Raw genomic sequence first — 27,909 nt, forward strand, 5'->3', positions numbered from 1 at the left:
CCACAGTCACAATGGTGATGACCCTCTAAGTGGTCTCAGTTCTTCCTGTGTGTCCTCTTGATGGCACCTCATGACAGCTATATGACAGAAGATGCTGTTATTGTGCCCATTTCACAGATGAGGAAAGTCGCCTCCCATGCCCGCATAGAGTTAAATTTTATCCCATAGCTTCAGCCGTCGGCCTGCTTGAAGGCCAGATGTCCAGGGACTCTGTCCGCATTGGTCATTCATGGCCCTCATCTCCCCGCAGCCTCTCTCCTAATCTTTGTCTTGGGAACTCTTTTCCTTGCACCACCCCCAAACGCCCCCCATAAGCTTCCCCTCTCTGCTGCTTGCTCAGCTTTCAGCTTGCCTTCCTCTCAGGGCCCCCTAAGGAGGGTGAAGTGTTTTTACTCCTCCTCCTGCCAGGTGGGCTTAAATAGGCAATCACAGCAAGACAATTAAAAGAAGACCCGAGGGAGTCTCCCTCCTTCCCCCTCTTTCTCCTCAGTTAATTTATTTCCTTTATAGGAGGCCTAGGGGAGCCAGTCTGGGCCGGGGCTGCTCAGATAGGGCTTGCCGGCGAATTCTCCCTCAGACACAGAGCTGGTTGCGCCCTCCTCACCCCCACAGGCTCCAGGGAACAGCGGCTCTGGCCCAGAGGTTATGCCATGTGCCCACTCGGCCCCCTCAGAGGCCCATCATGTGGTTTTCTTCCTGCTCATTGACTTTTATTTCCTGGTCCGGGGGAATTTCCTGTCGGTTTGATGGCCTCACTGTGCAGCGATCACCTGAGCTGGCGCGGGGACCGCCCCATGCCTGGCTGCTCCAGGACACTTCCCCTTTCCCTGGCACACGCCCCCGCCCCAGGCAGCTCTGCTCAGAAGAGCAGGGCCAGGCCCCCTGTGAGGCATCTCTGTCCTTAGGGAGCTTGTGTTCTTCCTTTGTAACAAGCAGGCTGGGTGGGAAGGCCCGTGCAGGGAGAGGTTAGGAAGGTGTCGCCGATGTCCACCTGCTACTTCTCTCCTGGCCTCCAGGGTCCCTGCCTTGTCCTTCCCTCAGTATCTCTGTTGCTGCAACTTCGGTCACAGAAGCAAGGAGGCCGGACAGGTTCGCGCAAATTGGAACTGTTCTCGCTGTCACTGAAATAATACAGTGTCTTCAAAGCATTGCCCTTCTCACCCTGTGCCCACTCCAATGCTCACAGTCCCAGGCAGAAACCTGGGCCAGGGGTCTCCGTGGCACTGCTCGGCTGAGGGGATTGTAGTCCGCAGGCCTCCTTGGCGGGCAGCTCACTGTGAGAGGAGAGAGTGATACGTGGCCCCTCCCTTCCCTGTGCCCCCAGGATAGTTCTCCCCCGTGGTCCTGCCCCCCCCCCCCCACCCCCCCCCCACATCTGCCACCTGCCACCATCTTTCTGGCCTTTCACTCAGCCCATTAGCAAACAGCTATTGAGCTCCCACCCGCCGTCCTCGGCTCCCGCCTTCTGTGCACTGATGACATTAGCCTCTTGTTAGATTTGGGAAACAGCCCAGGCTTGGGGTTTGAAAGGCTCTTGGCTTTGCCACTTACCAGCTTGTGATTTCTGGGGGATCCACTTAAGGTTTCTGGGCACAGAACCAATGGAGACTGGGAGAGTCACATGAGATGGTGAAGGCGAAAGGCCTTGTCGATACAGTGTGTGTGCGTGTGGCTGCAGTGGGTTATCCTTACCAGTGGGTTTCCGTGGCGTGCCGTGTATGCAGTGGTGCCCACACTTTGCCCTGGCACACAGAGGTGCCTGCGGTTAGTGCCCGAGCCTGATCAGAGCCTCAAGCAGCCTTTTCCCAGATTGAGGGATCTGGACAGGCCCAAGGCCCCCTGCCCTCTCTTCCCACCATGGCGCCCACAGCCCTGCCTTCCCAATGCAAACCTTTCGGCTTAGCTCCCCCTGCCCATGACCTCAGCAGACCTTAGCCCCCACTCAGTCCAGCTACCAGGCCAAGTCTGACTCCCACTTGTTTCTTCCCATCCAGCTAACTCACCAGCCTCCTCCTCCTCCCAGTCTAGCCCTTGGAGCCCCGTGCCTTAAGCCAGACTCTGAGCTCTCTCTTCCCTCCAGCCTGGAGGACTCCTGGAGCACCAGCTAGCCCCGCTGCTGCCTGCAAGTCACCGCCTCTCTGGGGCCTTGCCTGCAGACAGGCCACAGACTCCCACCGCATACCTAAGGTCCCACTGCGTGCTGCAGGCCTCAGTCCTGGGCATCTGCCTCCTTCCTCCCTGCTCCCCGGGGGCTCAGCAAGGCCAGAGTGGGCTGCTATCAGACAGGCAGCACCCAGCGAGCCCACACCCCCTCTCCCTCCCCCAGATTCCTGCATTATCTGGCTTAGGTCCATCAGCAGACACATGTGCATCACCTGTCCTATTACAGGGACACTCCTTGTCACAGAGGATCGGAACGGCACAAGGGGGAAAGAGAAAGACAAGATAGAAATACAACACAGTCTTTGTTTTTTTTTTTTTAATATGTTTTTGTTGATTTTTAGAGAGGAAGGGAAAGAGAGAGAGAGATAGGAGCATCGATGAGATGAGAAAGGAATATCATCGAGCGGCTGCCTTCCGCATGCCCCTAGTGGGGATTGAGCCCCACAACCCAGGCATGTGCCCTGACGGAGAATCAAAACAGTGACTTCTTGGTTCCAGGGTCGAAGCTCAACCACTGAGCCACGCCAGCCAGGCACAATAAGACAGTCTTGATGCTTCTTCAGTGTTCTGCCAGGCCCGGTCTCCAGCCATTCTCAGAACATTCTCAGAAACAATGCCTTTCCCACTCCCTCCTCTGGGACTTTCTGTCCAATGTCTGGAAAAGTCTTCCAGCTGGGGTCATGCGTGAGTCACAGAGCAGCTGAGAAACGTTAAACAAACTTGGGGCTTCTTTCTGGACTCCCTGGTGCCTGCTCATGTGAGGATGTGTTTCGGAGAATCAGAATATTAAAACATCAAAGGACGTCATTCAGGGACAGTTTCTCTTGGCTGGCTTCCACGTGAGTAGAGAGAGGATTGTGGCCAAGGAGACAGAGGGACGGAGTTTACCACAGGGTTATGCATCTGAAATCGGGTCTCTCCCAATATTTCATTTCTGCGAATGCTTTGGAGGCTCTTGATTCCAACAGCATTTCCTTTCCTTTCCTGACAAATGTATTTCTGTCTCTGGCCTCGGTCCTCCACCCTGGGGAGGGTCCAGATGGGAAGATGGGGGCCCTGTTACCACTGCACCATGTGTGATAGGCCCTACCTTCCCTTCACACCACCCCGCACTCTCACTTCTCACTTCGGCCTTCCCCTTTTTCTGTTCTGTTTCGCATTGGGGAAAGTTGTGTTTCTGTCTTGCCGTGTGTGGGGGGGATCCTGTGTGATCGGGTGTTGTCATATAGTGTTGGATTTTGGCCACTTCCAAATTCCCCACTCACTCCTCCCATGTAAAGGCTGGGATTTCTCTGTAATTCCTATGTATTCGTGCTTGACGATAGCCGTCTATCGTGGCTGTTGCGCTGGCCCACCTGGGAGTCCCCTGGGGACAGCTTTCTCAGCCTCTGCCTGCAGTTGTCCCCGAGAATGGCCTCAGATTCCAGGAATCTGGATGGGCCCAGGCTCAGCACGCCCAGGATGAATGCCTCAAGGGTGGCCCTCGGTCCCTGAGGATAACAGCCCTGGCTGGCTTGCCCCTTGGTGTGTTCTGTACTGCAACGGAGGGGAACTGAACCTGTATGATCCGAATGGTAACCCTTGAGTTAATGCACCCTTCATTGGCCCTCATCTCTTCCCCCATTTCCCACCTCTACCCCCTCACTCTGTTTCCTGGGATCACTTCCCAGATAACCAATTGCACCCAAAGGCTTAGCAGGCTCTGCTTCTGAAGAAATCCAGATGAAGTTAAGGACTCATTTGAGCATTGCTTAGCCTCTTGCCTTTGTAGCTTTGGCTCTTTACTTAAACCCCTGGCACCTAGGGCTGGGAAATGCCTGATTATCTCATTCACATCCTGTCCCTCCCCCGGCCCCAATGCATTGCTTGGGCCCCCTCCATGACAAATCTTGCTTTGCTTGACCCCATCCCTCGTGTGTGTGTGTTTGAAGGTCACGAAATAGTGTAGTGGTGGCCAGTTTTGTACGCCGAGACCTACTTAATCCTGTGAAAGCCTTCACTGGCTGGGACAGCTCCCTGAGTCAGGCGAGCGGGCTGAGAAAGGTAATTTGGGGTGCGGACCATGAAGAGGCCAGAGGTGCTTGTTTGAAATCCAGGTGGCCGCTTGTGAAGATGGGCACTTTCCTTTCCTAATTGGTCCCAGCCAGTGGATACCAGGAAATGACCCCCCCCCCCGCCCCCGCCTTACCCGTGGAGCTTAACTCTTGCTGATGACAAAGGCTCACGGCCCAGCATTGCTCCCCAGAGATCTCTGCTGATGCTGGCTCAGATGGGGCTGCGAAAAGACTTCCTTTGTCCAAAATACAATTCCTATGTGAGATAATTTTAGATGCTACACGGATGGACATATTTGGCGTTAATGTGCCTCATCGTTCCCTCCTGTTTATAGCAAGTGGTAGTTGTTTCCCTTATGATCTGGAAGCAGAGTTTCCTTTTACGATGCATTTATTCGAATAAAGGAAAGTGAGTCTGTTTATTTGGCTAGTGCAAAAACTATGAAATACGGACAGGTCAGCGACAGCGTCTCAGAGCGTGGGCGTAGGCCAGGTGTCTCCCGCGGGGAGCGTGAGGGTGACATTTGTCTTTTTTGCTAATGTTTGTGGCCTTTAAAATATTTCTTTGAAAGAAGGGCAGGGATTTTCTTACTGAAACAGATATTTTTGGAAACCAATGCATATGCCTGAGTAGCCTGTGGAAGCGGGTTTTTTTTTTTTTTTAAGCTGGGTGAACCCTGATTGCCTGACTAAAAGAGAAACACAAAAATAGACCTTCGGACTTAGATGGAAATTCCAGGTACTCACTGCGGAGGCCAGTACTGCTCACTCGTGGCCTGCAGCACGTACGGCAGGCGCGGGTCAGCTGCCGCGTGGTGGTGACTATTGATTTTTGAAAAGCCGGGCTAGAAAGGAGGGAACAGGAAGTTTAGCGCCCCCCCCCCCCTCCCGTTCCCCTACCAATGTCTGCCTGCCTGGCTGAGCAGACCTTCCACTCCAGGCAGGAACCCTCATTTACGGGAACGTATTTATTTTTACATATCAATGATGTATTTTTGATGTGCTTGATTAAGTATTATGGGCTCAGCCCCAGGAAACACCACTGCAGTTTATAAATAGCGAGTTGAGGGGTGGACAGGGTTCCTGGAATTGCGGCACTATTTTTGCTTTTATGTGCCTGTGTACATTGATGACTGTTTTTTGTGTGTGTTTTTTTTTCAGACCAGCTCTCGCCCAAGTATGTCTGCTTTTTCTTTCAAAACACCTTTGTGTGAATTTCTCCGACTCTCTACTCTGTCCTTCTCTCAAACACCTATCTGCACAAATGAGTAATTCCAGATAACATTATATGCCCGATTCAAAACTTAAGTCACCACTTGAAGTTCATGAGGCCATGTCACTTTCAGGGCACTCCTAACTCACTGCTTGGAATCGGGGTTTTATTGTCTGGCAACAGCGCTCCCTCACTGAGATTTTACCTCTGATGTCATGTCTCAGGCTGCTGAGAGATTCCACTAGACCCAATGAGGCAGCTCTGATCACTGTCTAAACTCTCGTCTCCCCGCCCCCTTTACAAATCCCCACAGAAATGGAGATCTTCGCCCTTTTCAACAAACCGAAGAGCCATCAGGAGTGCCGGCAATACTATACGGTCAGCATTCCTCTCCGGGTCTCCACGAACGGCCAGGCAGTGAGCGGTCTGGATGCCAACTGGCTGGAGCACATGAGCGACCACTTCCGGAAAGGAGGCGTGCTGGTGAATGCCATCTTCTACCTCGGCCTGGTCAATGGTATGGAACCCACAGCCCTCGGGTGGCCCTGGAGAACTCTGCTTCTCGTTCTTGTCCTCTTAGCCCCGTGGTCGGCAAACTGCGGCTCGCGAGCCACAGGCGGCTCTTTGGCCCCTTGAGTGTGGCTCTTCCACAAAATACCACGGCCTGGGCGAGTCTATTTTGAAGAAGTGGCGTTAGAAGAAGTTTAAAAAATTTGGCTCTCAAAAGAAATTTCAATCGTTGTAACTGTTGATATTTGGCTCTGTTGACTAATGAGTTTGCCGACCACTGTGTTAGCCCATCTTCAGAGCCTGTTTCGCTCAGAGAACCCCGCAGCTGATAAACGTGCTGCATTTGATTTCCCATGAACACGCCTCGAGGCGTTTTCCGTAAAGCCCGCCCCCTATGCTCTCTCTCTCAACCTCGCCAGGGGTCAGCCAGGTCTCTTCTGAAATGCCAGAGACAGAGGCGTGATTCTGTTTCACTGGCGGTGGTCTCCATCTGTGTTGCTTTTCAAGGCTTTGAAAAAGATTTTTTCCCCCGGTTTTGTTAATTGCCCCCTGGGATCATGCCTCTCCGAAAGTGTGAATTGTTTGTAGACACTCTTACAGTTTGGAGTAGCGGTAGCAGCACCTCGGAATTAGCAGCAGAGACGTGCGCTGAACAGCCTGGTTCCTGCAAGCTCCGTGGGGACACGTGCTGTTCCCGGGTCTCGTGGCACCCAGGACTCCCTCCCCAATGATGGGTTGTCTCTGGGGCCTGTTGCATGGGGTGGCAACGTTGCTGGTGTCAGCTTTTCGAAGGCAGAGAGCAAGTCTGCCCAGCCTGGGGAAATGTGTCAAGCAATTAGGAGGGTTTGGGGGTTAACACAAAGGCAAGTTGAGTCACTAGGGTGCATCCAAGCTGGGAGGCAACTGGGGAGTGGGGCCAACTAGCCCGCCGCTGTGGATCCTGAGGGCTGCCAGTCAGCAGGACTCCCAGGTAAGTGAAATGTTGCACTAAATTTGTTAATCCCAGCAAAACGTGTATGTGTGTGGGGGGTGGAATGGGGCGGGGGGTGGCGGGGCCACGAACAGCGCAGCATCTGGGTTGTTGAGTCGTTTTCTCTCTAAGAGTTAGCAAAGGCAGGAATGGAGTTGGATTTTACATTATTTGCCATGTCAGCAAACACACACAGAAGAGACATCAGTCTTCATTCTGGATGTACCTTCTACATGTCACCCAAAGCCTTAGAACACTACAGCACAGACAGGTCTCAACTTGGGACGCCCTCCCTTGTTACTAGAGAAATAGCAATAGCTAAGTTAATGTGATAGCATAGCAGCAGCCGGCATCGGATGGTAGAGTGGTCGGAGCCACCTGTGCGGTGGGTGAATGACAGAAGGAAGGTGACTGGCTCATCATGAACACATCCCGAGCGGCGCTGTCCCAATAGAACTTCGTGCCGTGACGGGGATATTCTATTTCTATTTCTGTGCTGTCCAGTATGGTAGCCACGCATGGCTAATGACCAGATGAAATGTGGCTAGGAGGGCTGAGAAATTGAATTTTAGAATTTCATTTTCATTCGTTTAAATTTCAGTGACTGCCCGGCCAGTGTGGTTAACCCAGGCACCAAGAGGTCGCCGGTTCAGTTCCCAATCAGGGCATATGCCCGGTTTGTGGCTTGATCCCCAGTGGGGGGCGATGAATGATGTTCCTCTCTCATCAATGTTTCTATCTCTCTAGCCCTTTCTCTTCCTCTCTCTCTACCAAAAAAAAAACACAAAAACAAAAAACAAAAACAAAAAACTAATAAATTTCAAGGACTGTATGTGGCTAGTGGCTAGTGTATTGGACAGTACAGTGCTAGAGTATCCATTGCGTGGATGTAACTAAGGAAGAGTCCGTTCGGTTCTCTGGCAGCAAGGTCGGTAACGTCCCTGAATACAAGGCGGCTTTCCATGGTGCTTGCAACGTCCCCTGAAGCTAGAGAATGTCACCATCTGTTCTGAGATGCACCATAAAACATCAGTGGCATCGGCTTGGGGGAAATGTTCACAGCCCTGATTCATCAGCACTGGGGGGGAACTCTTCACTTCCTGCTTCCTGCAGGGACACCCCATCTCCCATCTTGGATTGTGGTCACATCAGCCCCTTTTATCTCCTCTGGGTGCTCCCGGAGGCTCCCTGTGGCCACCCATAGTTTTGCGTTTCTCCTTGGGAAGAACTGATGGTTAGTTGTGCTCACATCTTAAAGCTGCAGGGAGGCACCGAAGGTGGCAGCTACACAGCCAGCCACTGGTAATCTCCCCCTTCGGAGCACTGGGGAGTCAAAAGAGACGTTTTTCTCTTTGGCCTTACTGCCCGCACACGTCAGGGGCAAGCTGAAGCCAAGAGGTCACCTTGAAAGTTCGCAGTGCCATCCATTGTCTCTCTAGCCACTGTGGCTTTGGCAGTAGAGACTGAGTCTCCTCCCCTCCTCCTCACCCTATTCTTCAACCTGGAGTCCAGCCACACAGACTTTTCTTCCGATTTGACTCGGGTGTTTGAAATGCTGTTCTGTCCCCCTGTTGGCTTTAGCTGCATTCAGTCCAGCCTTCCTGCCTTGAAGACACAAGGTGAAATTCCCCCTGGCAAGCGCAGCTGTGAGAGCCTGCACCGAGCCCGTGGCATCTCCACCGCGGGGCTGCCCACGGCGAGGGCTCCACCCGCGCTGCCACATACATCTCTGTCGCGGGGACGGCTGCAAACTTCTCAGAACAGAATTCATTTAAGCCCTCTCAACATTCAAACCCGATTCCACCCTGTGTGTTTCTGGCGGGAGGGAGAGTGTGACTTGGGAATAATGCTCAGTGGGTTAGGGCGTGTCTGGTCTGGAAAAGCCCGAGGTTTTCGTTGGCCAAGGATGAAATATGCATATGTTCTTTTCCCAGAATTGAAAAAAAAAAAAAAAAAAAGGCAAGGCATTCATAATTAGAAAAGGAACCTGTTTCTAAGAAGGCAATTAGCGTCCTTACAAATAGAGCTGGAAGCACATCTTGAAGCTGTTTGCCATCTGGAACAGCACCCGTCTTACTCCTGCATGCGTCTTTGTACTCCAGATTATTTTCCACAGAGTCAGAGAACTCACGAGAACTTTGTCCCGTAAACAAGGCGATGTTTCAGCCTGAATTACGCAGTTAAGATTCCAGCTTCTGTTTTCGAGGCTCTGCTCCCCAGGACATGGAAAGACTCGCCTGGTCCTCAGGTTTGGGCTTCTGTCCGTGGTGTCCAGGACTCCTGTCCTCAGAATGATCAGGTGTCTTGGGCTGGGGAGGCTGTGCCCTTAGACCCTGGCAAGCTAAGGCCCAGGTGAAAGCAAAGCGTGATGATGCTAACGGCCAGTACCTAGCTGGTACTGTGTGCTGTTGCTACTCTAAGCAGTTCAAACATAGCAACTCATTGATTCCCCGGGGAAGGAGGCCGTTGTTATCCCTGCATTACAGCTGTGGACACGGAGGCACGGAGTGATTAGGTCATTGCCCAGGCAAGGAGGTGGCAGGGAGAAAGAAGGGTGTGGGCAGGGGAAAGGGACATGAGGAGGAGAGAAGAGAGGTGACCCTTGGGGAGGATGGGGAGCTTCAGGGTCACCCCCTCAGGGAAGGAGCGAGACCTGGGTGGCCAGCCAGCAGTGTGGATGGATCCCAGGGCTGGTCAGACAGCAGAGCAGACAGGCACATAGAAACACTCCAGCCAGTGGGACAGAGGCCAGAATCGACGCTTCTAGAGGGCGGAAGAGGCGGGGAGGAGACCCTCTGCTGAGCTTGCTGTGATGAGGAGTCGGCAGGCACTAGGAGTCGGGTCAGGGTGAGACGGAGCTGGCTGCCCACCATCTGAAGACCCACCCAGGAACCTGATTTCTCACCCAGGGCGTCCAGGCCAGCAGAATCCCTGCTGCCATTGTGGCCACTGAGGCTGCTGCTGCCACCACCAGCTCCCCTTGCCCTGCCCGGGCCCTCCCTGTGTCCCCTAGCCCTGTCCTTGCTCTGCATTTCTGTCATTCTACCCTCACCCTGCCTTGTCCCCTCTTTGCTCTCCACTTGTCCCCATCTCACTCTGTCCTCATTTTTCTCTCCTTGCCCTGCCCTTGACCTGTGCTGGCCCTCCCCACCCCTGACCATGACCCTGCCCCTGCCCCTGCCCTCACCTCTCCCAGCCCCACACTCCTTCCCCCTCTGGGAGTATCGCCTTTCCCCAGCCCATACTCAGATGTCTTCCGTGGTCTCAGACATGGCCTTGGCAGTGAGTTGTCCAAACCAGAATGCAGGCCAACGACATGTCCAGCCCGTGGTGACCACGCCCTCACTGCTCTTCCACTTAGAAGAGTCGTTCTGCATGACCCTGACTGCTTGGCATAAACCTGGCCTCTTCTCCGGCACAGTGTCCTGCTCTGTGGGCTTGTCCGGCCAGTGCTTCTCGGGGACATTCATCTTACCTATCTCTCTTACCTTCTCCAGCCTCTCTTTCCCATTAAGTGGAATTCACTCCCAAAGTCTTGATAAATTAAGCACTTCTGACAGGAAACGATTGTCTTCCTGGGGCCTCTAAGTCCAAGTGTCCTTTGGTATTTATACCACCTTTTTTTGACGCCCAGCACAACCTACATGACTTTATATTTGCAAAGTATACATGTAAAAGGCATGCACATATTTCGAGTTAAATACATGTAGAGACATATATTTTATACAGACACTAGTGACCCGGTGCACGAAATTCGTGCACATTAAAAGGGGATTAATTAGAGGAAATAATTTAATATTGCTATTTGCCCTTTCTCTATAATAGAAGTGTCAGAGATGAAAGAAAATTAGTAAAATGTATATGAAAACCTTCCTCCTGTCAGAGTCTGGGGCACACCATGGGACTCAGAGTCAAGTCCCCGCCCACTCACATGCACCTCAAAATCGCGTGAGACCCAGACCCGGCCGCCCCCTCCCACCCCCCCACTGCGCCATTGGGCTAGATCCAGACCCAGCCAGTCCCACCCTTGTCAAGCACTGTTGTGCAGGGGCCATAGCCCTAGGGCCCCTGGCCCGGCGCCAGGACAGGGTTGTGGCCTGAGGTCCCCCAGCCCAGACCAGGGTGGGGGGCGTGACTTGAGGTCCTCCATCAAGCCCCACCAGGTGGGGGACACGGCCTGAGATCCCCTGTCAAGCCCTGCTGGGTGGGGGGCATGGCCTGAGGTCCCCCATCAAGCCCCGCCAGGCGGGGGGGGGGCACAGCCTCAGGTCCCCCGTCAAGCCCCTCTGGGCAGGGGCGTGCACCTTGAGGTCCCCCCTCAAGCCCCGCTGGGTGGGGGGCACGGCCTGAGGTCCCCTGGCCTGGTGCTGGGATGGGGGGAGCAGCCTGAGGTCCCCTAGCCCAGCACAAGGATAGGAAGCACACCTTGAGGTCCCCCCTCAAACCCCACTGGGTAGGGGGCACAGCCTGAAGTCCCCTGTCAAGCCCCACAGGGGCGGGGGAGGGCGTAACTTCAGGTCCCTGCTGATTGCTCGTTAAGGCTCCTTATGGGAACTTGGCCTCAACTGTGAGTGCAACCATCTTTGTTACGGAGTGATGGTCAATTAGTATATTCCCTCTTTATTAGATAGGATACTTTCAAACCCTCAGACAGGTCCTATGTGCCCTGTTCATCTTGGGAGGATCAAAGAGTTAGGGGTGGAGGGAATGGAAAGGGAGGGAGAGTGAGGTTGTTCCAGCTGCTTCTAGTAGCCGCTCCCTTGGAACGCGGCCGTCTCCAAGAACGTTTGGTCTGGTGGTTCCAGGCATGGCTTCTCTCTCTCTCTCGAGGAGCCAATTAATAATGTAGGTTTCACTTATCACATGAAGTGCATTTCCTCTTGGACCATAGCATATCCTTAAGTGGACATTGTATTGCAGGAGAGCACATGTATAGAAAACTGTGCAGATCCTAAGGTGATCAACCCGTGTAACTGGCTCAGTGCGAAGCCATGAACTGTGCCTGGCCGGGTGCCTCACACGCAAAGGCAGTGACTCAGAGCATGTCTTCCTCGGTCAGTTCAATGGCGCTGGACTTGCAGGCTAACCCTTACTGTAACTGAAGAGGAGCCTAGGTTATTCGCTGCTTCAGTGAAGGAAGGAAGGCCCAGAGCAGCAGCGAGGGCTGGAGAAACAGGGACAGGCAGCAAGCCGGCTTGCTTTTTTGTTGTCAGATCAGCTGCAGTGTGATTGGGAAGCAACGTGGCACCATCAGCCAGCATTGGTTGATCCATAATTACATGCAGGGGGGTTAGAGGTCGGTATGACAACATGTGCAATTACGGTCCTGCAGCAGGTGCGTGCCATTCCTGGAACCGAGGTGGTACCACGAGCACCATGCAGTGCCTGATGGGGAGAAGGGCTTTCAGAGAGCCAAGGAAATCTGTCCTGCCAGCTGCCCCAGTGTGGACAATTCAGTCCAATCGAGCTGCTTAAAAGGAGCACAATAACATTTTTTTTCCTAGACCACATACATTGACCACTTGTCATGGTGTGTGCGTTTCCTGCCAGATGTTGGGGAAGAATAGCACCTCGGGTGAGCCTGCAGGTTAGCTTGCTGGACGGAGTGTTAATGTGTCAGAGGCTACAGGGGAAGAGCCGCTGCCTCATAGAATTTACCTCCTGGGATAATAGAGCAAATCTCCTTTCCCCACTTCCTTCTTGTAAATCATAAGCTTGGAGTGTTAAGGTGGCCTTTTGCCAAAAGACCAGCATCAAATATTTATACAGGACCGGGGCGAATAGCTCTCCGTGCACAGTAGGGGAGCGGCTTTACTTTTATAAAAAATGCAGTGATAATGGAGTGTTTTCCAGAGATGGAGGGCAAGCTAACCTTTTGCATCGGGAGCCTTCACTCCAAGATAGAGCTATTTATACCCAGTGCGGAGGCTGAGCTAGGGGGCAATGAGGAGACGGGGGTGGGCACAGCCGTCAAAACGGGATTGTTTAAAAGCCCAGCTGTCTGCTCTCTGTGGTTCATTGACTTTTTTGCTGTTACAGATGACCAAATTGTGACAGCCACTCTGAGCTTGCTTCGGAGTTAAGTAGGTGAATCAGCACTCTGGATTCGAGATAGCGGAGCAGCGGGCTGAGAGGTGGGAAGGCAGAGGCTGGATGAGGAGGCTGGGAGATAAGGGCCTGGCTTGTTCCTACTTCATGCCCCCAAGTGCCGCTGTACCTCTCTCCACTGACCGCATGGCCCTTCTCCCAGCCCAGGCCTGCATACCTCTCCCCGCTGACCGCACGGCCCTCCTCCCAGGCCTGCGATCAGGAGGAAGGGGCAGCCAGACAGGGATGGGAAAGGAAGTCTGGACTGGCTACAGCATCTTCTTCCCCATCTGGACCTCCACTCGGCAGCACAGTGCCGTTGGCAGGCTAACCACCCGCTGTTTGGATCAAGTTGGACCAAGTTGGGCACTTGACTATGTAAAGTACATGGTAGGCACCTTGTAGGGCTTGGCAGTTTTCCTTTGAGGACATCTGTAGGTAGAGATTTTGGAAATTGGATAGAACATATTTTTGTAGAAGCCTCAAGGGGATTTGTGCTGTGTGAATAAATTCCCAGAGGAATCATTGAGCATCTTCTGGTCTCAAGCAGCTGGGGCTCCAGCTGGGCCCAACTTTCAAGATGAGCTAGACTATGGTCCATGCTTGTCCTGGACCCCAAAATTCTTGTAGTTCAGCTGAAGAGCAGCTCTGTTCTTCCCCGGTCACCTTTGCAAAATGTCTCTTAGGAAGGCATTGGACAAACCTAGGGGGAAGCCTTTTAGCAGAGCAGACGAGAGCTTAGAAGTTTTGCTAAGGCTGTTCGATAACAGATTCTCAGGATAGGAAACAAATAAAAACTGGAGCTTGGTATTGATTAACCCCGGGGATCTTACTTGAAATGAAGCCCATGATCAAGGTGCTGGCAAATTTGGTTGCTGGTGAGACCTCTCTTCCTGGCCTGTAGATAGCTAACTCCTTCTCTGTGTCCTCATATGGCCCTTCCTCTGTGCAAGGACCGGGGAAGGGATCTAGTGTCCCACCTCTTATAAGGACATCAGACCTGACAGATTAGGGCCCACCCTTCTGACCTCAGTGATTTCCCTAAAGGCCCTATCTCCAAATACAGCCACTTTGGAGGTTAGAGTTTCAACATAGGATTTGGGCTGGGGTGTGGGGGCCACAAGTCAGTCCATTAGCAGTCTGACTGAGCAGTGGTTTGTAGAGTAGAATCCAGGGACCAGGAGGGAGTCTCTGTCCTCCACCACATTTCACAGATGAGAGACCAAGTCCCTCAAAGGGATCACATCACTTATCTTGGTAAAGCATGGACCCAAGCCACCTGCTTCTATGTCCAGTCCTCTTTCCCACAGTCTCTGATCTCAATGAATCTAGGGCATTAGGAGCCATTCAAAAAAAAAAAAGGCAGAAAGCTCCTCCCTTACTGTCTTCTGCAGGGGTAGGGACCCTGCTGTGATTTTCTTTATACCCTCGTTGCCCAAAACAGTCGTGAATCATGCTATTTGTGGAGCGTACATTTGTTGAATTATACAGAACCCAGAACTTGGCCCATGGACTAAAGCAATGCCCAGGGGGATGTTTTCAGTGATAAATCATTTGGGAAAACTGCCCTCCCCCAAATTCTGCCTGTTGACAAGAGCTGCCTAAAGAGTTGTTTGTTGTACGGCAGCCCACATCCTGGGAACTTCCAAGAATCAGCACAACTAGCATGCCTCTGACAAGCTCAGATCTGGTGTGTCATATCTATCCCCGCTTTAAAAAAAAAAAAAAAAAAAAGTATCTCACCTAAATATAGTTTTCTTCTAAAAAACTGTCTCTAAATGGCTGTGTTTTGCCCTGAGTAAGTTCTCCCCAGTGCATCCTGACATTGGAGCGTGGAAAGGAAGGTAAACGCGTGAAATCAGATGGTGATTGCTAACAATGAAATTTGGGCTCATAAAATCAAGGACATTATTCAAAACTGCGAGGTAAATTAGTCTCATTCACTCTGATGGGGCTAGACTCGATGGCGGTGTGTGCCTCCTTTAATTAACGTGCTGAAAAGATGTTCTGATTGGGATTATTAATGAATGCAGTGAAAATCTTTGCTGCTTGTAAGGCTTCTGCCACATACGCTTTACAGAACCACCACCACCCTTTTTTTCTGTTTTTTTCCAACAGATTCCTTACACAGCTTGACAGATGGAGTATTCATCTTTGAAGCTGTTTCCACAGAAGATAGCAAAACCATGCCGGGCTATGATGCTATTGTTGTCGAACAATGGACGGTCCTGGAAGTAAGTGTGGGGTTGGCAGGGGCACTGCTTTTGTTCGGACGGTGATGGTTTTATTCGCTTGCTGGGTCTGCCCGTGGCTGCCGCTCAGCTGTGGCTTTCCTCTGAAAGGCCGTTTGACCTGGTGGACCCTACCAGGACCCCTTTTTGTCTTTTCCTGCTCCTCCTTTATCACGTTGGGGGATGGGCCCCGTGGTTCCCTTTCTGTAGGAAAAGCACACTACGTGTCTCGGACCCTTCGGTGGGAAACGACTCCTCTTTCATTGATTTGCACGTAAGTGAAAATTCTAAGGGACATACATGAGGCAAACACGCAGTTGGTGGCCTCCGTGCTGATAAAAGCAGCATCCTCGTGGGCGCCCCATCTGCCAGGCATCCTGGGAGGAAGGTGGCACCCAAATGCTCCTTTAATCTTCACAGTAAGCTTATCAGGTAGGTTCCGTCATTGCTCCTGTTTGGCAGATGAGGAAACTGAGGCACAGAGGTTGGGTCCCAGTCGTAACCTAACTCATCAAGTGCTAAAGGACGTCTTTAGGAAATGTTGACCCCTTAGGCAACCACATTGCAGTGGGCAGAGGCGTCCTGGAGCCACGCTTCTCTGGGACTTGGGAAGAGCTGGTTTGTTTCTGAGACTTCGTGGTGTAATCTTTGGAGGCACTTCTCCACCTATGGAGGCATGGACTTTTTAGGCTCCGCTCTTGTCCACCCCGCAAATGGGATGTATAAGGAGAAGAAGCTGTTTGAACACAGAGGGCCGGCTCCTGGATGCCCTCAGCAGGCCCTGGGAGAACACAGAGATGGTGTCGCTCTGAGGGGCCCCTGCAAACCCTGCTCCCTGTGCCTGAGACAGAGGTGGGTGCAGGTCTTTGTGAGGGGTGATGGCACATGCTCTCCACACCCTGGTGTCCTTGGGAAGTGACTCCCTCACTTGAGTGTTGGGGTGGGGCACCCCAAGGGCACTGTTACTCAGCCTTTAAGCCTGCAGCAGGGAAGTCGGGAGCAGTGATAGGAAATAACTGCTTGCAAGTGCGGCAGCAACAGAGTACCGAGAAAAACTGTACTAATTAGAAACAGGAATTCCAGAAACCCATGGCCTGTTGGGGTCGGGCACGGAGTCCTGAGAGCACATGTAGTGAGGAAAGTGAGGAATCAGATGATGACCTGGTTTGGGATCAGGCTCCCTGTCGCTTCCGCCTGACCTTGGTCCCAGTGGGCCCCAAGCTGAAAGTGGGGTGCAAAGGAAGCGAGGCCCAGTTTAAAATGCACAGTCCGGCCAGGGCAGGTGACATCCCCTCTCGGGACCTTAGCCTTCCTCCACCACAAGATGGGGCAGTGCAGTTCACCAGCCCACCACACGTGGTAGAGTGAAGGCTCCAGATGGTGGTAAAATATGAAATAACAGGGGTAGCCATTGAGGCTCTTGACCCCATTAAAACAGTTTCAACACTCAGTTCGCTCTGAACACTTGGTTGTAACAGCAGGCCATGCATGCCTGCACCCAAACCAGATACATGTGCAGAAGCGATTGGCAGCCATGGGGATGGGTGTCCAATCTCTTGTTGTCTGCCCATAAACATGGCTGTGAAGGGAGGGCATTGTGGTTTCCTCAAGAAAAAGGACTTGAGCCAGCCGGTGTGTCTCAGTGGTTGAGTGTCGACCTATGAATCAGGAGGTCACCGTTGGATTCCCCGGTCAGGGCACATGCCTGAGTTGAGGGCTCGATTCCCTGTGGGGCGTGCAGGAGGTAGCCAATCAATGATTCTTTCTCATCATTGATGTTTCTCTCCCTCTCCCTTCCTCTCTGAAGTCAATGTAAATATATATTTTTTAAAAAGAAAGATGACTTGATAGCAGTGATCTAAAACCATCTAAGAAAGTGGTTCTCAAAGGATGGCCCCAGGACCAGCAGCATCAGCACCACCCGGAAGTCATTACAAATGCACATTCTTGGCCCCACTTGGACCTGCTGAGTCAGAGACTCTGGGGTTGGGTCTCAGGGATCTGTGTTTTCACAGTCGTTCCCGGGCTGGGGGCGGGAGGGGGCGGGGGGGGGGAGGTGGCCTGGGAAAGGTTCTGATGCACAGTCAGCTTTAAGAACCAGTGTTTAAAAGACAGTAGGGGTGCGACACTCCCCAGGTGCCTATGGTGAAAGAAGCGATGGAAAGAGTTCCCCAATGATTTATCTTCTTTAACCTTTGAAACTATCTGTGTCCTTGATGGGTAACTGCGATGAATGCATACTGCATAAAATGTTTGTGGGAGGGAGATATAAATAAGGACATTTGTCTTTTTAATTTGAAGAGGTCAAACTGATGGGTTAAGAAGCTTAGATCAGAAAAGATTAACATTTATTCAGAAACTTTTCTTGGAATTGCAGATTGGTTTTCATTAGATTTGTCAACTTTATTTCTTTCTCAGATGTTTGAACTTTTCCCTCTTGACCTCTTACGTGTTTGTGCATTAATCTATTTCGTGGTATTAGTTTTGGGTCTTGTGGTTGTCCCCTGTCCCCACCCCCGCCAACACACACACACACACACACACACACACACACACACACACACACAGTCACTCATTCCAGGAATGCTTTGGCTTTTCCCCTAAGCCTCTTTGGAAATGAACCAGGATTTTTAAAGACCTGTGATAAGCCCAGTGGCGGGCATTGGCTTACAAAACCATTTCTGTGTTTTCCCGACTCCATATTCAGTGACAAAAATTCAGTCAGGTTGGTAGCTTGAAACTGGCCACGATGCAAGTCTTCCACCTTGGGAATTGGCCAAGGCTAGACATTAGGGTCTTCTTTTCCTCCCTGGGGAGCCCGTTGTAATCGTTTGCAGCACACCGCTGGGTGGGCCTTTCTTTTATCACATTTCAAACGATAAGGTACAGGTGTGGCTGGCATCCAGCTGGGCAGGAACAGATTTTCTGAATTTCATGACCAGTGGATTGATGGCTTTGATGTTGCTCATCCGTTTTCCCTGCTCAAGTCTCCAGACTTGCTCTTTCCTCTGGTGTCTGTGGAGCACCCCGAAGTTGCCCACGGTGGAAGGAGACAGCTGTCCTGTTTAGCAGCATCCGCCTCTCAAGGGGAAGAGGAGAGTAGATCTCTTTGGGGCGGACTATACCCCTGTTGGTTTCTCTTCTTCTTTGCGGCTGGTGTAGGCAGTCTTCAGGAATCAGCTGAGAGGTCACCTCCACCAGGAAGCCTTTCGGACTCCTTCGGGGTTAAAGACACTTCCTCTGTGTTCCCATAATGCTCTACACATAAACCTGTTGGGCTCCTGTTATTACTCATCTCTATTCATCTACTTTTCTCCCTCTACTCTGAGCTTCTTGGCCTGGGGATGTTCAGCTTTGTTCTCCAAGTCACCCAGAAATAACTTCCTGCATTGGGTTGCAGGCTTTTTGGTTCAGCCCAAGGGTAGACCAATGTTCTAGAAACTGAGCTTGTACCAGAATCACCTGGAGAGCTTTTTAAAACACAGATCGATACCCATGCTTTCCCCGCCCCCCAACCCTGAGTTTTCTATTCAGCCCACTTGGAGAATCCAGCCTTAGAGGAACCACGTGTACACAGCCGTGTTGCCAGCACATCCCCACAGCTCAACTCTCTGACGAGGCTCTGACCACAGACAGGGGCCCCTCCTCTGCATGCCCTCCAGGTGTGTGAGTTTGGTCCAGCTCCCTGGCCTGCCACCCTCCAGACCCAGCTACTTCCTCTCTTCCCCACCCCTTTGGCCTGTGGGGAAGGTCTTTTCTGTTCAAGCCCTGGGCAGGTTCCTCTTAGCTTGTGGTTCAACCTGCTTTTCTGGCAACCGCTGTCCTTCCAGGCCACCCTGTGGACCCTTCAGCTGTGAGCACAAAACATGTCTGACCAGCTTTCTCTCTTTTCTCCTGGTTGGCATTGGCTTGACCCTTTCCTGTGACTATTACTATTCTAAGCTCTGTGTGCATTCAGTTCAGCCACCTCTTCCTGGCTTCCCTCTGTACACACACACACACACACACACACACACACACACACACACACACACTTTCACAAGAAAACCTACCTCACTCTTCACAGCCCCGCAAACAGTGCTAAATGTTGGAAAGAGAACGTAGATTGTAGAGTCTGGCCTGCACACATCCTGGCTGTCTTACTCCCAGCTGCGTAACTACATGTATGAGAAGTAAACCACCCCCTCTTTGTTATTCCATTTTTCAGTTGTGTACATGAGGACACTGGCAACAACATCTCAAAGTTGATGAGAATTAAAATAAATACTACATTAGAAGGTTGCGAACATATAGTAAACACCACTTTTTTTTATCGGTCACCTGGTATCATCAATTAGAACGATCCTCTCCCTATTGCCTTGATCTTGTTCTAAAAGCACAGACGAGGTTGGGCTAGGGAAAGTGTGGAGTCACATGCAAATAATTGTGTCTTTTCTCAGTTGGAAAACTCTGGCCAAAATCAAAGGCAGTTGTGGGTAGGATAAAAGTCCATCCATAGGGCATTGGTAATGGGCATTTTGTTTACATTCTTTGATTTTACAACCTAGAGTGTGAGCAGAAATGTAATTCTTTGCAAGGAAAGTGAATACTACCTGGATGAATAAGCAAAGAGTAAGATTCTGAGAGACAGAGACAGGGACCCTCTTCTCTCTGAGTGTGCACATCCTTTGGCTGAGCCCCCAGAGAGTTTGTGGATACCATCGGGTCCTTTGAGCTATACAGCCTTCTTCATCTCCATTCCCTGGAGTTCCTCAGTGCTGCTTATAAAATGTGCTTCCAGCCCTAGCCCATTTGACTCAGTGATTGGAACATTGGCCCTTGGACTAAAGGGTCATGGGTTCAGTTCTGGTCAACAGCACGCATCTAGGTTGCAGGCTCTGGCCCCAGTCTGTTTTAGGCAATCGATGTGTCTCTGTCACATCGATCTCTCTCTCTCTCTCTCTCTCTCTCTCTCTCTCTCTCTCTCTCTCTCTCTCTCTCTCTCTCTCTCTCTCTCTCTCCCTCCTCTCTCTCTCTCTTCCCCCTCCCTCCCTCCCTCCTTCTTCCCTCCCTCTCCCTCTCCCTCTCCCTTCCACTTCTCTCTAAAAATGAATGGAAAATATCCTCGGGTGAGGATGTTTTTTTCAAAAGAAGTGCTTCCAGAACAGAGCATCAGACAGCAACTAAAGCACTTTTAGCTTTTAGCAGATGCGATTGGTATGGAGGCGGTGGATTAATGGAAGAGTCAATTAATTTTAAAAGAGCCAAAGAAAATTTTATTAATATCTTACATAGTTTCTCTTAATGTAAAATATGTAAATACACATCCAGTTGCCATTCTTTTTGAGTCTGGGGTCTGCTGATTGGAATTCTGCTTCCTCTTCCTTGTATAAACCACCCCCAAAGTGCACTGTCACCAAAATCCAGTGTCAGGAAAGGGATCTGGCTGCAGAATCCTTCTATTGTCATGAATTTTTTCCCCCAGTCTCTTCCATTTTCCCTCTCCCCCTACATCTCATTCAGCCACGGTTCTTATTTTTAAGCAAGGGTCCTTTGTCAAGTCTCTTCAACACATTCTACTTAATTTTCCTAGAAACAACTTCTTCTGCACTTACTATTAGTGTAAATAACTTAAATTAAGACACATAATTATCATAATGGATCTTCCTGACCTAAATGGATCTGAGAGCACATCAGACTCGCCGTGATGTGCTCGGTTGCTGAGGTCAGAGGAGTGCCAGCATCCTAGAGAGCAGCCTGCTCCCTGCGAGGACTTGGTCCCCCTAAAGCTGGGTGTGGGCTTTGCGGGTGCAGCTGGAGATGGAATTGGCTTTGGAGCATTCACTACAGATTTCGTTACGTGAGGTGCTATGTAGGCAGCTCTGTCCATCCTCTACCTGTATGTTCCATCTGTTGTTGAATTGACTCCCAGCTCACCTCATCCAATAGCTTCTGTCCATTTTTATAGCATGTTGAGACATTTTTATTATGATTATCAACATCACACATTTGGAGGGATTATCCCAGCTTTGGCTTCTCTGAAGGTTTTATGTCTAAGGTGGTGCTTGTCCTATCCAATTTCAAACAGACTAGATGGAGGACATGATCCTTCGGCATGCTGTGGGAATCTCTCCCCCAGTCCCTAATGCTACCCAAACCTCTCTGCAGAGGTTACAAATGGCCCTACTGTTCCATCTCACCTGTCACCCTTTCATCCCTCAAGGACGCATCAGAGGCTTGATAAGGTGCACTTCTGTCATTGAAGCTCACTCTGGAGCATGCCTCCACTCCACCTGTCCCATCACCTTTTCCAGCAACACATTAGATCTTACTGATTCTTCACGAACACCTACAGGCGGCTGGGAAGCCATCTTTTCTTTCCAAGGGCTTCCAACCATCTCTTTAACAATCGACGCTTGGATCTGCCAGGGATAACTTCCATCTCTATGGTATCTAGAATTCACCACCACCTGCTCTGACAAGGGAGCCAGTATTTGTTCTTGTTAAACCATCTGGTATTTTTTTCGTTGCCACAGTTTCTCCAAGATAATTATTTTGGTACTGAGATCAGAGCCTTTAGTGCCCAAGACAGCAGTCCTCTGCCTTCTTCCTGCGATAGAGATCATTCCCATGAGTGATCACTGCTGTGAAGGGACCAGGGCTGAAGACCCAGCCCCTCCCGGGATGTAACTCCACTCCTTTACCAGCCCAGAGCAAAGCACAGCGCAGGTGAGGTCCACCAGCTGGTCAGGGCATCCTTAGATCCTTCTATCAGCTCTCTCAGTGCTTTCACTTCGATCAATTCCTTGTGTCCCTCCCCAGCTTAGATAGTGACACACAAATGTGCTGAACGGTAAGGCTGGGCACCTTTTTTTTTTAAACGTCGTGCGTGTAGGTTGGATGAATGTAAAACTGGGGGCTTGCTTTGGAGAGCAGGTGGCCAACCTCTGTTAAAAATTGTAAATGCTCATCCTCCCCATGACTCCTCATGTCCACACCTCATGTCCATCTCTTCTAGAGAAACACTCTTTGTTCACAAGAAGGCATATACCAGGACATCATTTCAGTGTTATTAGTAATAGAAAGAATGGAAACAATGGGCATGTCCATCAGTAGGGGAATGGTTACACAAAGGGTGCTACATTCTTATTAGGGATGCAGCCATTCTGTATATTCTGACGAAGGAACTCCAGAAAATGTTAAGTGAAAAAACAAGTTGCATAATGATACTGTGATGGTTAATTTTATGTGTGAATCTGGCTAGGCTATGGTACCCACTTGTTAAGTCAGACATCATATGTATAGGCGTATAGGTATATATGTATCTATATCTCTATCTCTGTCCATCTTATTGGTTCTGTTTCTTAGGAGAACCCTGATGAATACAGATATAAACAGATGATGCTATTAATGGGGGGTGGCAGGGGGGACTTCACAAAAACTATATGACGTATTTTCTGTGGATATATGTAAATGCAGGAAAAAGGCCTGGAAGGGCATCCATCGACCTGATAACTAACAGTGGTTATGTGTGACTTGGTAGGAAGGGTGGGAGGTAGCTTTATCTGAATTATTTTTATTTTCATATAGAGAAATGGCCATTTTACTTAGGTGATTAACAATTAATTTTAAAAAGATAACTAGTTTTGTCTCACCATACTTTTCCTCTCTTGGGCTTTAGATGTACAGTGACCCTTGAACAGTATAGGGGTTAGGGGCACCAACCATCCACACAGTTGGAACTCTGATAGGACTTTTAGGTTGGCCCTCCGCATACGCAGGTTCCCAGCCATGGATCAAAAATACACTGGACCCTTGAACAGCACGGGTGTGAACTACATGGGTCCACTTGTGTATTTATTTTCCGCTGTAGAAAAGAAAGTAAAATAGGAATCGAATAATTCCACTCTCTGTTGTCTTCAGTATATTCTTTTTTGTAAAATTCTTGCTTTGAACATAATTTTAAAAGGGGTGTGTGTATGTGTAGTCGCATACACCTAAACTCATTCTAGGCTTGACCTTCTTCCTCCTTTTGGGGGTTTACTTCACTTATGTCAGCACCCCTGGAGGGCCAGGTACCTCCCTTCTGTCCTTGTAAATCCACACTCATCAGTCCCTAAGACTCACTGATTTCCTTAGATGCCTCCTACCTTTATTCTAGAGTGAAGGGATGATGTGTGTTTGGAGAGATGGCGTGGAATGGGGGAAAGCAGTAAAAAGCCTGGGAGAGAGGTCCCACGGTGAGAGAATGGGTGTGGTCATCATGGGTATTGGTTAGGATGCTTTCCACTGTCCATAGCAGAATATCCAACTAGAAGTGGCTTAAACAGTAAGCATTTTTCATCTCATCTCCCTGGAAGAAGGGGGAGTCAGCTTTTCTAACAGCTTAAGGACATCATCAGGGACCCGGGTGCTGTCACCTTCCTGCATTCTGGTCCTCAGCTTGTCTGCCAGGTCTTTCCTCATGATCCTAGGCCCAGGGTGCCTGCAAGAGTCTCATGCAAACATGATGACAGCTGCCGTGTACCCTTCTTTCATTAGCAAGTAGAGCATTTACCAAAACTTCCAAGCAGAGTTTTCCTTGAGTCCCATTGGCCAGGACCGGGTCCCAGATCCATGTCGCTCTGCAGGATCATGGTCCGCTGGGGCTGGAGAGGGTGAGAGGTGGGAAGGGGGACCTGGGCTGCCAAGTGGCTGGTGGCTTTGGCAGCCAACAGTGTTTGCCACTGAGTGGGACTAGGAAAGCAGGGGATGCTCCCAGAAGTATTTTAAACAATATCTCTTTAACTTGGTGACAGCTCGGAGAGTGGGATGACAAAAGGAAGGATTTGACTTTTAACCTCTATCTTTTTTCTTCCATACACTCAATATTCAGACAACCATATTTCACTTCCTGTACAAAATGTAGTTATACAAGTGAGCTAGGCCTTTTAAAAAAAATTATTCCACAAATAAATATTGAGTTCCTACTGTGTGTCAGCCACTGTGAGAACATGATGAATGGAGGAAATTCGGGCAGGAAGGATTGATTCTTTTAACTGGAGGGAAGGAGTGCAGTCATTAAAAATGAATGCTCACCCCCCTGGCCTTTCCACACCCATAAATAATTTCTCTTCGTTGTCAAGCTTCCTGAGGGGTGGCGAAAGGCCCTAAATCACCAGGAACCTTTTAAAACTCATGAGAGGGGAAAGTCAGGTGTGTGTTCTGGTGAAGACCATGGGGCATGGTAAATTTAGAATTTTGTTGCAGTGGACGGGAGGGTGAAAGAAACTGTGACATTTTCAGACTCTTATGACAAATGCATTTTTTTAAAAAAAACGGTATGCTTTAAAAACCTACAATGCTTTGTCACAGAATGACAAGAAGGGGACAATCTTCAATGTGATAAGAAGGGCTTAATCTTTGGGTTCTTCCCAATGTGCTTGAGATTAGAACAGTGGGAGGTGATTCTATAAGAGCTTTAAACACATGCACACAAATTTATTATCTTACAGTTTCCATAGGTCAGAAGTCCAGGTGGGCTCAACTGTGTAATCTACTTAGAGTCTCATAAGGCTCAACCAGGTGTTGACAAGGCTGCGTTCCTTATTAAAGGTTCTGAGGGAAGAATCTACTCCCAAGTTCATTCAGGTTGTTGGCCAAATTCAGTTCCTTATGGTTGTAGGACTGAAGTCTTTGTTTCCTTGCTGCCTGCTAGCCAAGGGCTGGTCTTTGTTCCTAGGAACTGCCTGCACTTCTTCTCATGCTTTCTATGTGGCCCCTATAAGAACTTTTAAATGCATAGACAGTCTTGGAGCCACAGATGAGGACAAGACAAATGGTTCTCCAAGAAGAACTTAGTATATTAAGTCAGTGAGCATATAGGGTTGGCAGGTGTCCTTGTAGTGATCATTCATTGTCATTCCTTGGAACTCGTTCATTTTTAAATTCACTTGGCCAAGAATTTTAGTAAAACTAAAGGAATGTTGCCTATGCATGGTTGAGGAGCTATACTCAGCAAGGACATGCTTTGATTGGAGGGAGGTCTTTGTTTATGGTCCCTATGATGCCATCCTGTGCCTTGTCCTGCTTCACATCTTCTTCAGTGGCTTATGCAAAGGTCTAGAAGGTGGTGGACCTGTGGAAGGCCTAAAGCCAGGAGGACATGGAGTATACTGGGTGGCCATCAGGATCTGAAGAACAAGGATTATCGTGAGCTCCACACAAACATTCTAGCTGGGCCTGGGGAGAAGAGGATCAGGCCATGTTTGAGAGTGGAGAACGGGGAAGATTCTGGACAACCCATGCACGCCAGTGTCAATAAGAGCTGCTGTTTTTTAATCTGTTTTTACATGGTGGGTTTCTAAACTTGATTACAGTTGATGTTTGTGGAAAGCATCCCACTACTTTTTTTTTTAAGGGGGAAAGAAACCTTGAAAATGTCTTACTTAACCCAGCTCCTTTTTTAATAGATTTACTTGACTTCTTAAACCTTTTCCAATATCACATCCTATTAGTTTATCAATGTTGAATCAAAACCAGCCAATAAAATGTAATAGGTATACTTTTAAGTATAAAAAAAAACAGCAATTGCATTTAAGTTAAAAATATCAATAATACAGAATGAAGAAATCCTGATTTGACAGCAATTCTAATGGAAAAGAATTTATTACGAGTCAACAGTGTTTGGTCCCCACCCAATTGGGCCATGTGTGGGAGGCAACCAATCAAATTTTCTCTCTCACATCAATGTTTCTCTCTCTCTCTCCTTTCTTATCTAAAAAAATCAAAGGCTCAAACATTTTTAAACTAGCTAATTTTTACCCATCAAAACAAATTTTACTTTGATATCACCTTGACAATTCTTAATGCTATTCAGGAGGGGTCATTAGGCAGGAAGGTGAGTAGTGGGGATCATCACAAAGGCATTACCCTATTTAAAACATATTTGGACGCAAAATTCTGAAGAGTCACCTTCCCACATGAGGACAAAGTCACTTTGAAAGAAACAGGTAGACTTTGTCTTTCAGTTTGCAACATAAAAAACCATTCCCATCTTTATAGCCTTAACCATTTGTTTATTTAGCTCATGATTCTTTGGGTTAGCTGAATAGTTCTACACTGAAGCAGCTTAGCTAATCTCTCATGGGCTCTCTCATGCATTAGCTGGATGATCAAGGGTGACTTCACTCACATGGCTGGCTGTTGGCTGGGACAACAGGGCCTTGCATATCTTAGCATGCAGTAGGCCAGCCGGGCTTCTTCACGGGGCGGCAGTCGCAGGGTTCCTAAGAGCCCCAATGTGCTAGTTTATTTCATACCTCGGTTTGCATCATATTTGTTAATAGCCCATTGACCAAAGAAACTCACAAAATCAAGTTCAGATTCAAGAGGTGGAGAAATAGACACTAGCTTTCGATGGGACGATCTGCAACACGCTGTAGAAGCACCGATACAGGGGGTGGATGGATTTGGTTATGGCCAGTTTAAAAGATGTACCAGGTAATCTTCACTAAAACGTAAAAACAGCCTTCATCGTTGATGACCAGGGTATGTCTCTGTGTGTTTAACTTTCACACATGAATATATTTTCAACTTCCACATACAGAATGCCTCCAAGAATGGTATCATGTTATCCTGGCAGATTAACTCACATCTTTAACGGTAAACTTACGTTTCATCAACATTGGATGTGATTTACAGCCATTTTTAATGAGACTTTGAGACTATAAGACAGTGGTGGTGGAACCTAACCCAAATCTCTAAGAACAGGTGCATTCATTCTTTCACTAGACAACTGTTGAGCACTCTTTTTGTGTCAGACACTTCCCTGGAAGCTGGGGATTCATTGGCAACAAGATTGATTCCTTGCCTTTGTGGAGATTGCATTCCAGTGAAGGAGAGAGCGATAAATAGGTGCACAAATCGGTCCCAAGTAGGGATTGATAGGATGAAGCGATGGGGCAGGAGCAGAGGGGAATTTTCTAGAGGACCCCAAATAGAGTTGGCCCGTCTCTCTGAGACCATTTTGCTTTTCTTGACTTTGGTTTTCTCTTCATCAGCTCATCTTGGGGTGGGTTACAGTGCAGATGCTGATGGAAACCCCAGAGTGCATCTGTTACAGGCTCTGGTGCGTTAATCCCTAGACTGTAGAACAGCAATTTTCAACGGGTGTGCCATGCAATACCTGAACTCTTTAGTCAGGAGCGCTGACTTCTTTTCCCTTAAATTGTCCAAAAAAAAAACACAAAAAACGACAACAGCCAGCATGACAATAGCTGTCTGGTGTGAATGAATCAAAATTACTATATACCTATTTTTTGGTCAGGCAAAAAAAAAAAAAAAAAAGGTATTTTTTGGTGTGCTGCTGAATTTTAGTAATTAGCTACCAATCGCTGGTTACAAATCGCTGCTGTCGGAAATCAGTGAGCCAGAGAGAATGGAAGGACTCGTGGTGATGGGGGCACTGCACACGGGGGCTTGACATGTCCGGAAGGTTATATATTCCTGGTGGCAGTTTCCAGCGCCCAGAAGCCCTTTGAGAAGTAGGCTTAGCAGGAGCAGGGTCCTCAGAGGACATGCTATGGGATTAGCGCAACATAATTTGGCTTGAGGGAGAGGGGTGCAGGAGGAGAGAAGGTCGAGCTAGAATCATGGTAACCATAGCAACAGATGCTGACAATTGGGTCACAACGAGGAGAATATTGACTGGAGACAATATTG

At 49.4% G+C, this 27,909-nt stretch overlaps 1 protein-coding gene across 1 annotated transcript in view; it reads left to right on the forward strand.

Annotated features, from left to right (window-relative positions):
* RFTN1 (raftlin, lipid raft linker 1) overlaps positions 1-27,909 on the forward strand; it is a 174,086-nt gene that overhangs the window by 124,413 nt on the left and 21,764 nt on the right. The window contains exons 6-7 of the mRNA XM_008156721.3: positions 5,744-5,947; positions 15,116-15,231. Of these exons, the coding sequence (XP_008154943.2) occupies positions 5,744-5,947; positions 15,116-15,231 (320 nt within the window). The remainder of the gene's footprint in view (positions 1-5,743; positions 5,948-15,115; positions 15,232-27,909) is intronic.

The sequence above is a fragment of the Eptesicus fuscus genome, chromosome 18 (genome assembly GCF_027574615.1).
Source record: "Eptesicus fuscus isolate TK198812 chromosome 18, DD_ASM_mEF_20220401, whole genome shotgun sequence".
NCBI lineage: Eukaryota > Metazoa > Chordata > Mammalia > Chiroptera > Vespertilionidae > Eptesicus > Eptesicus fuscus.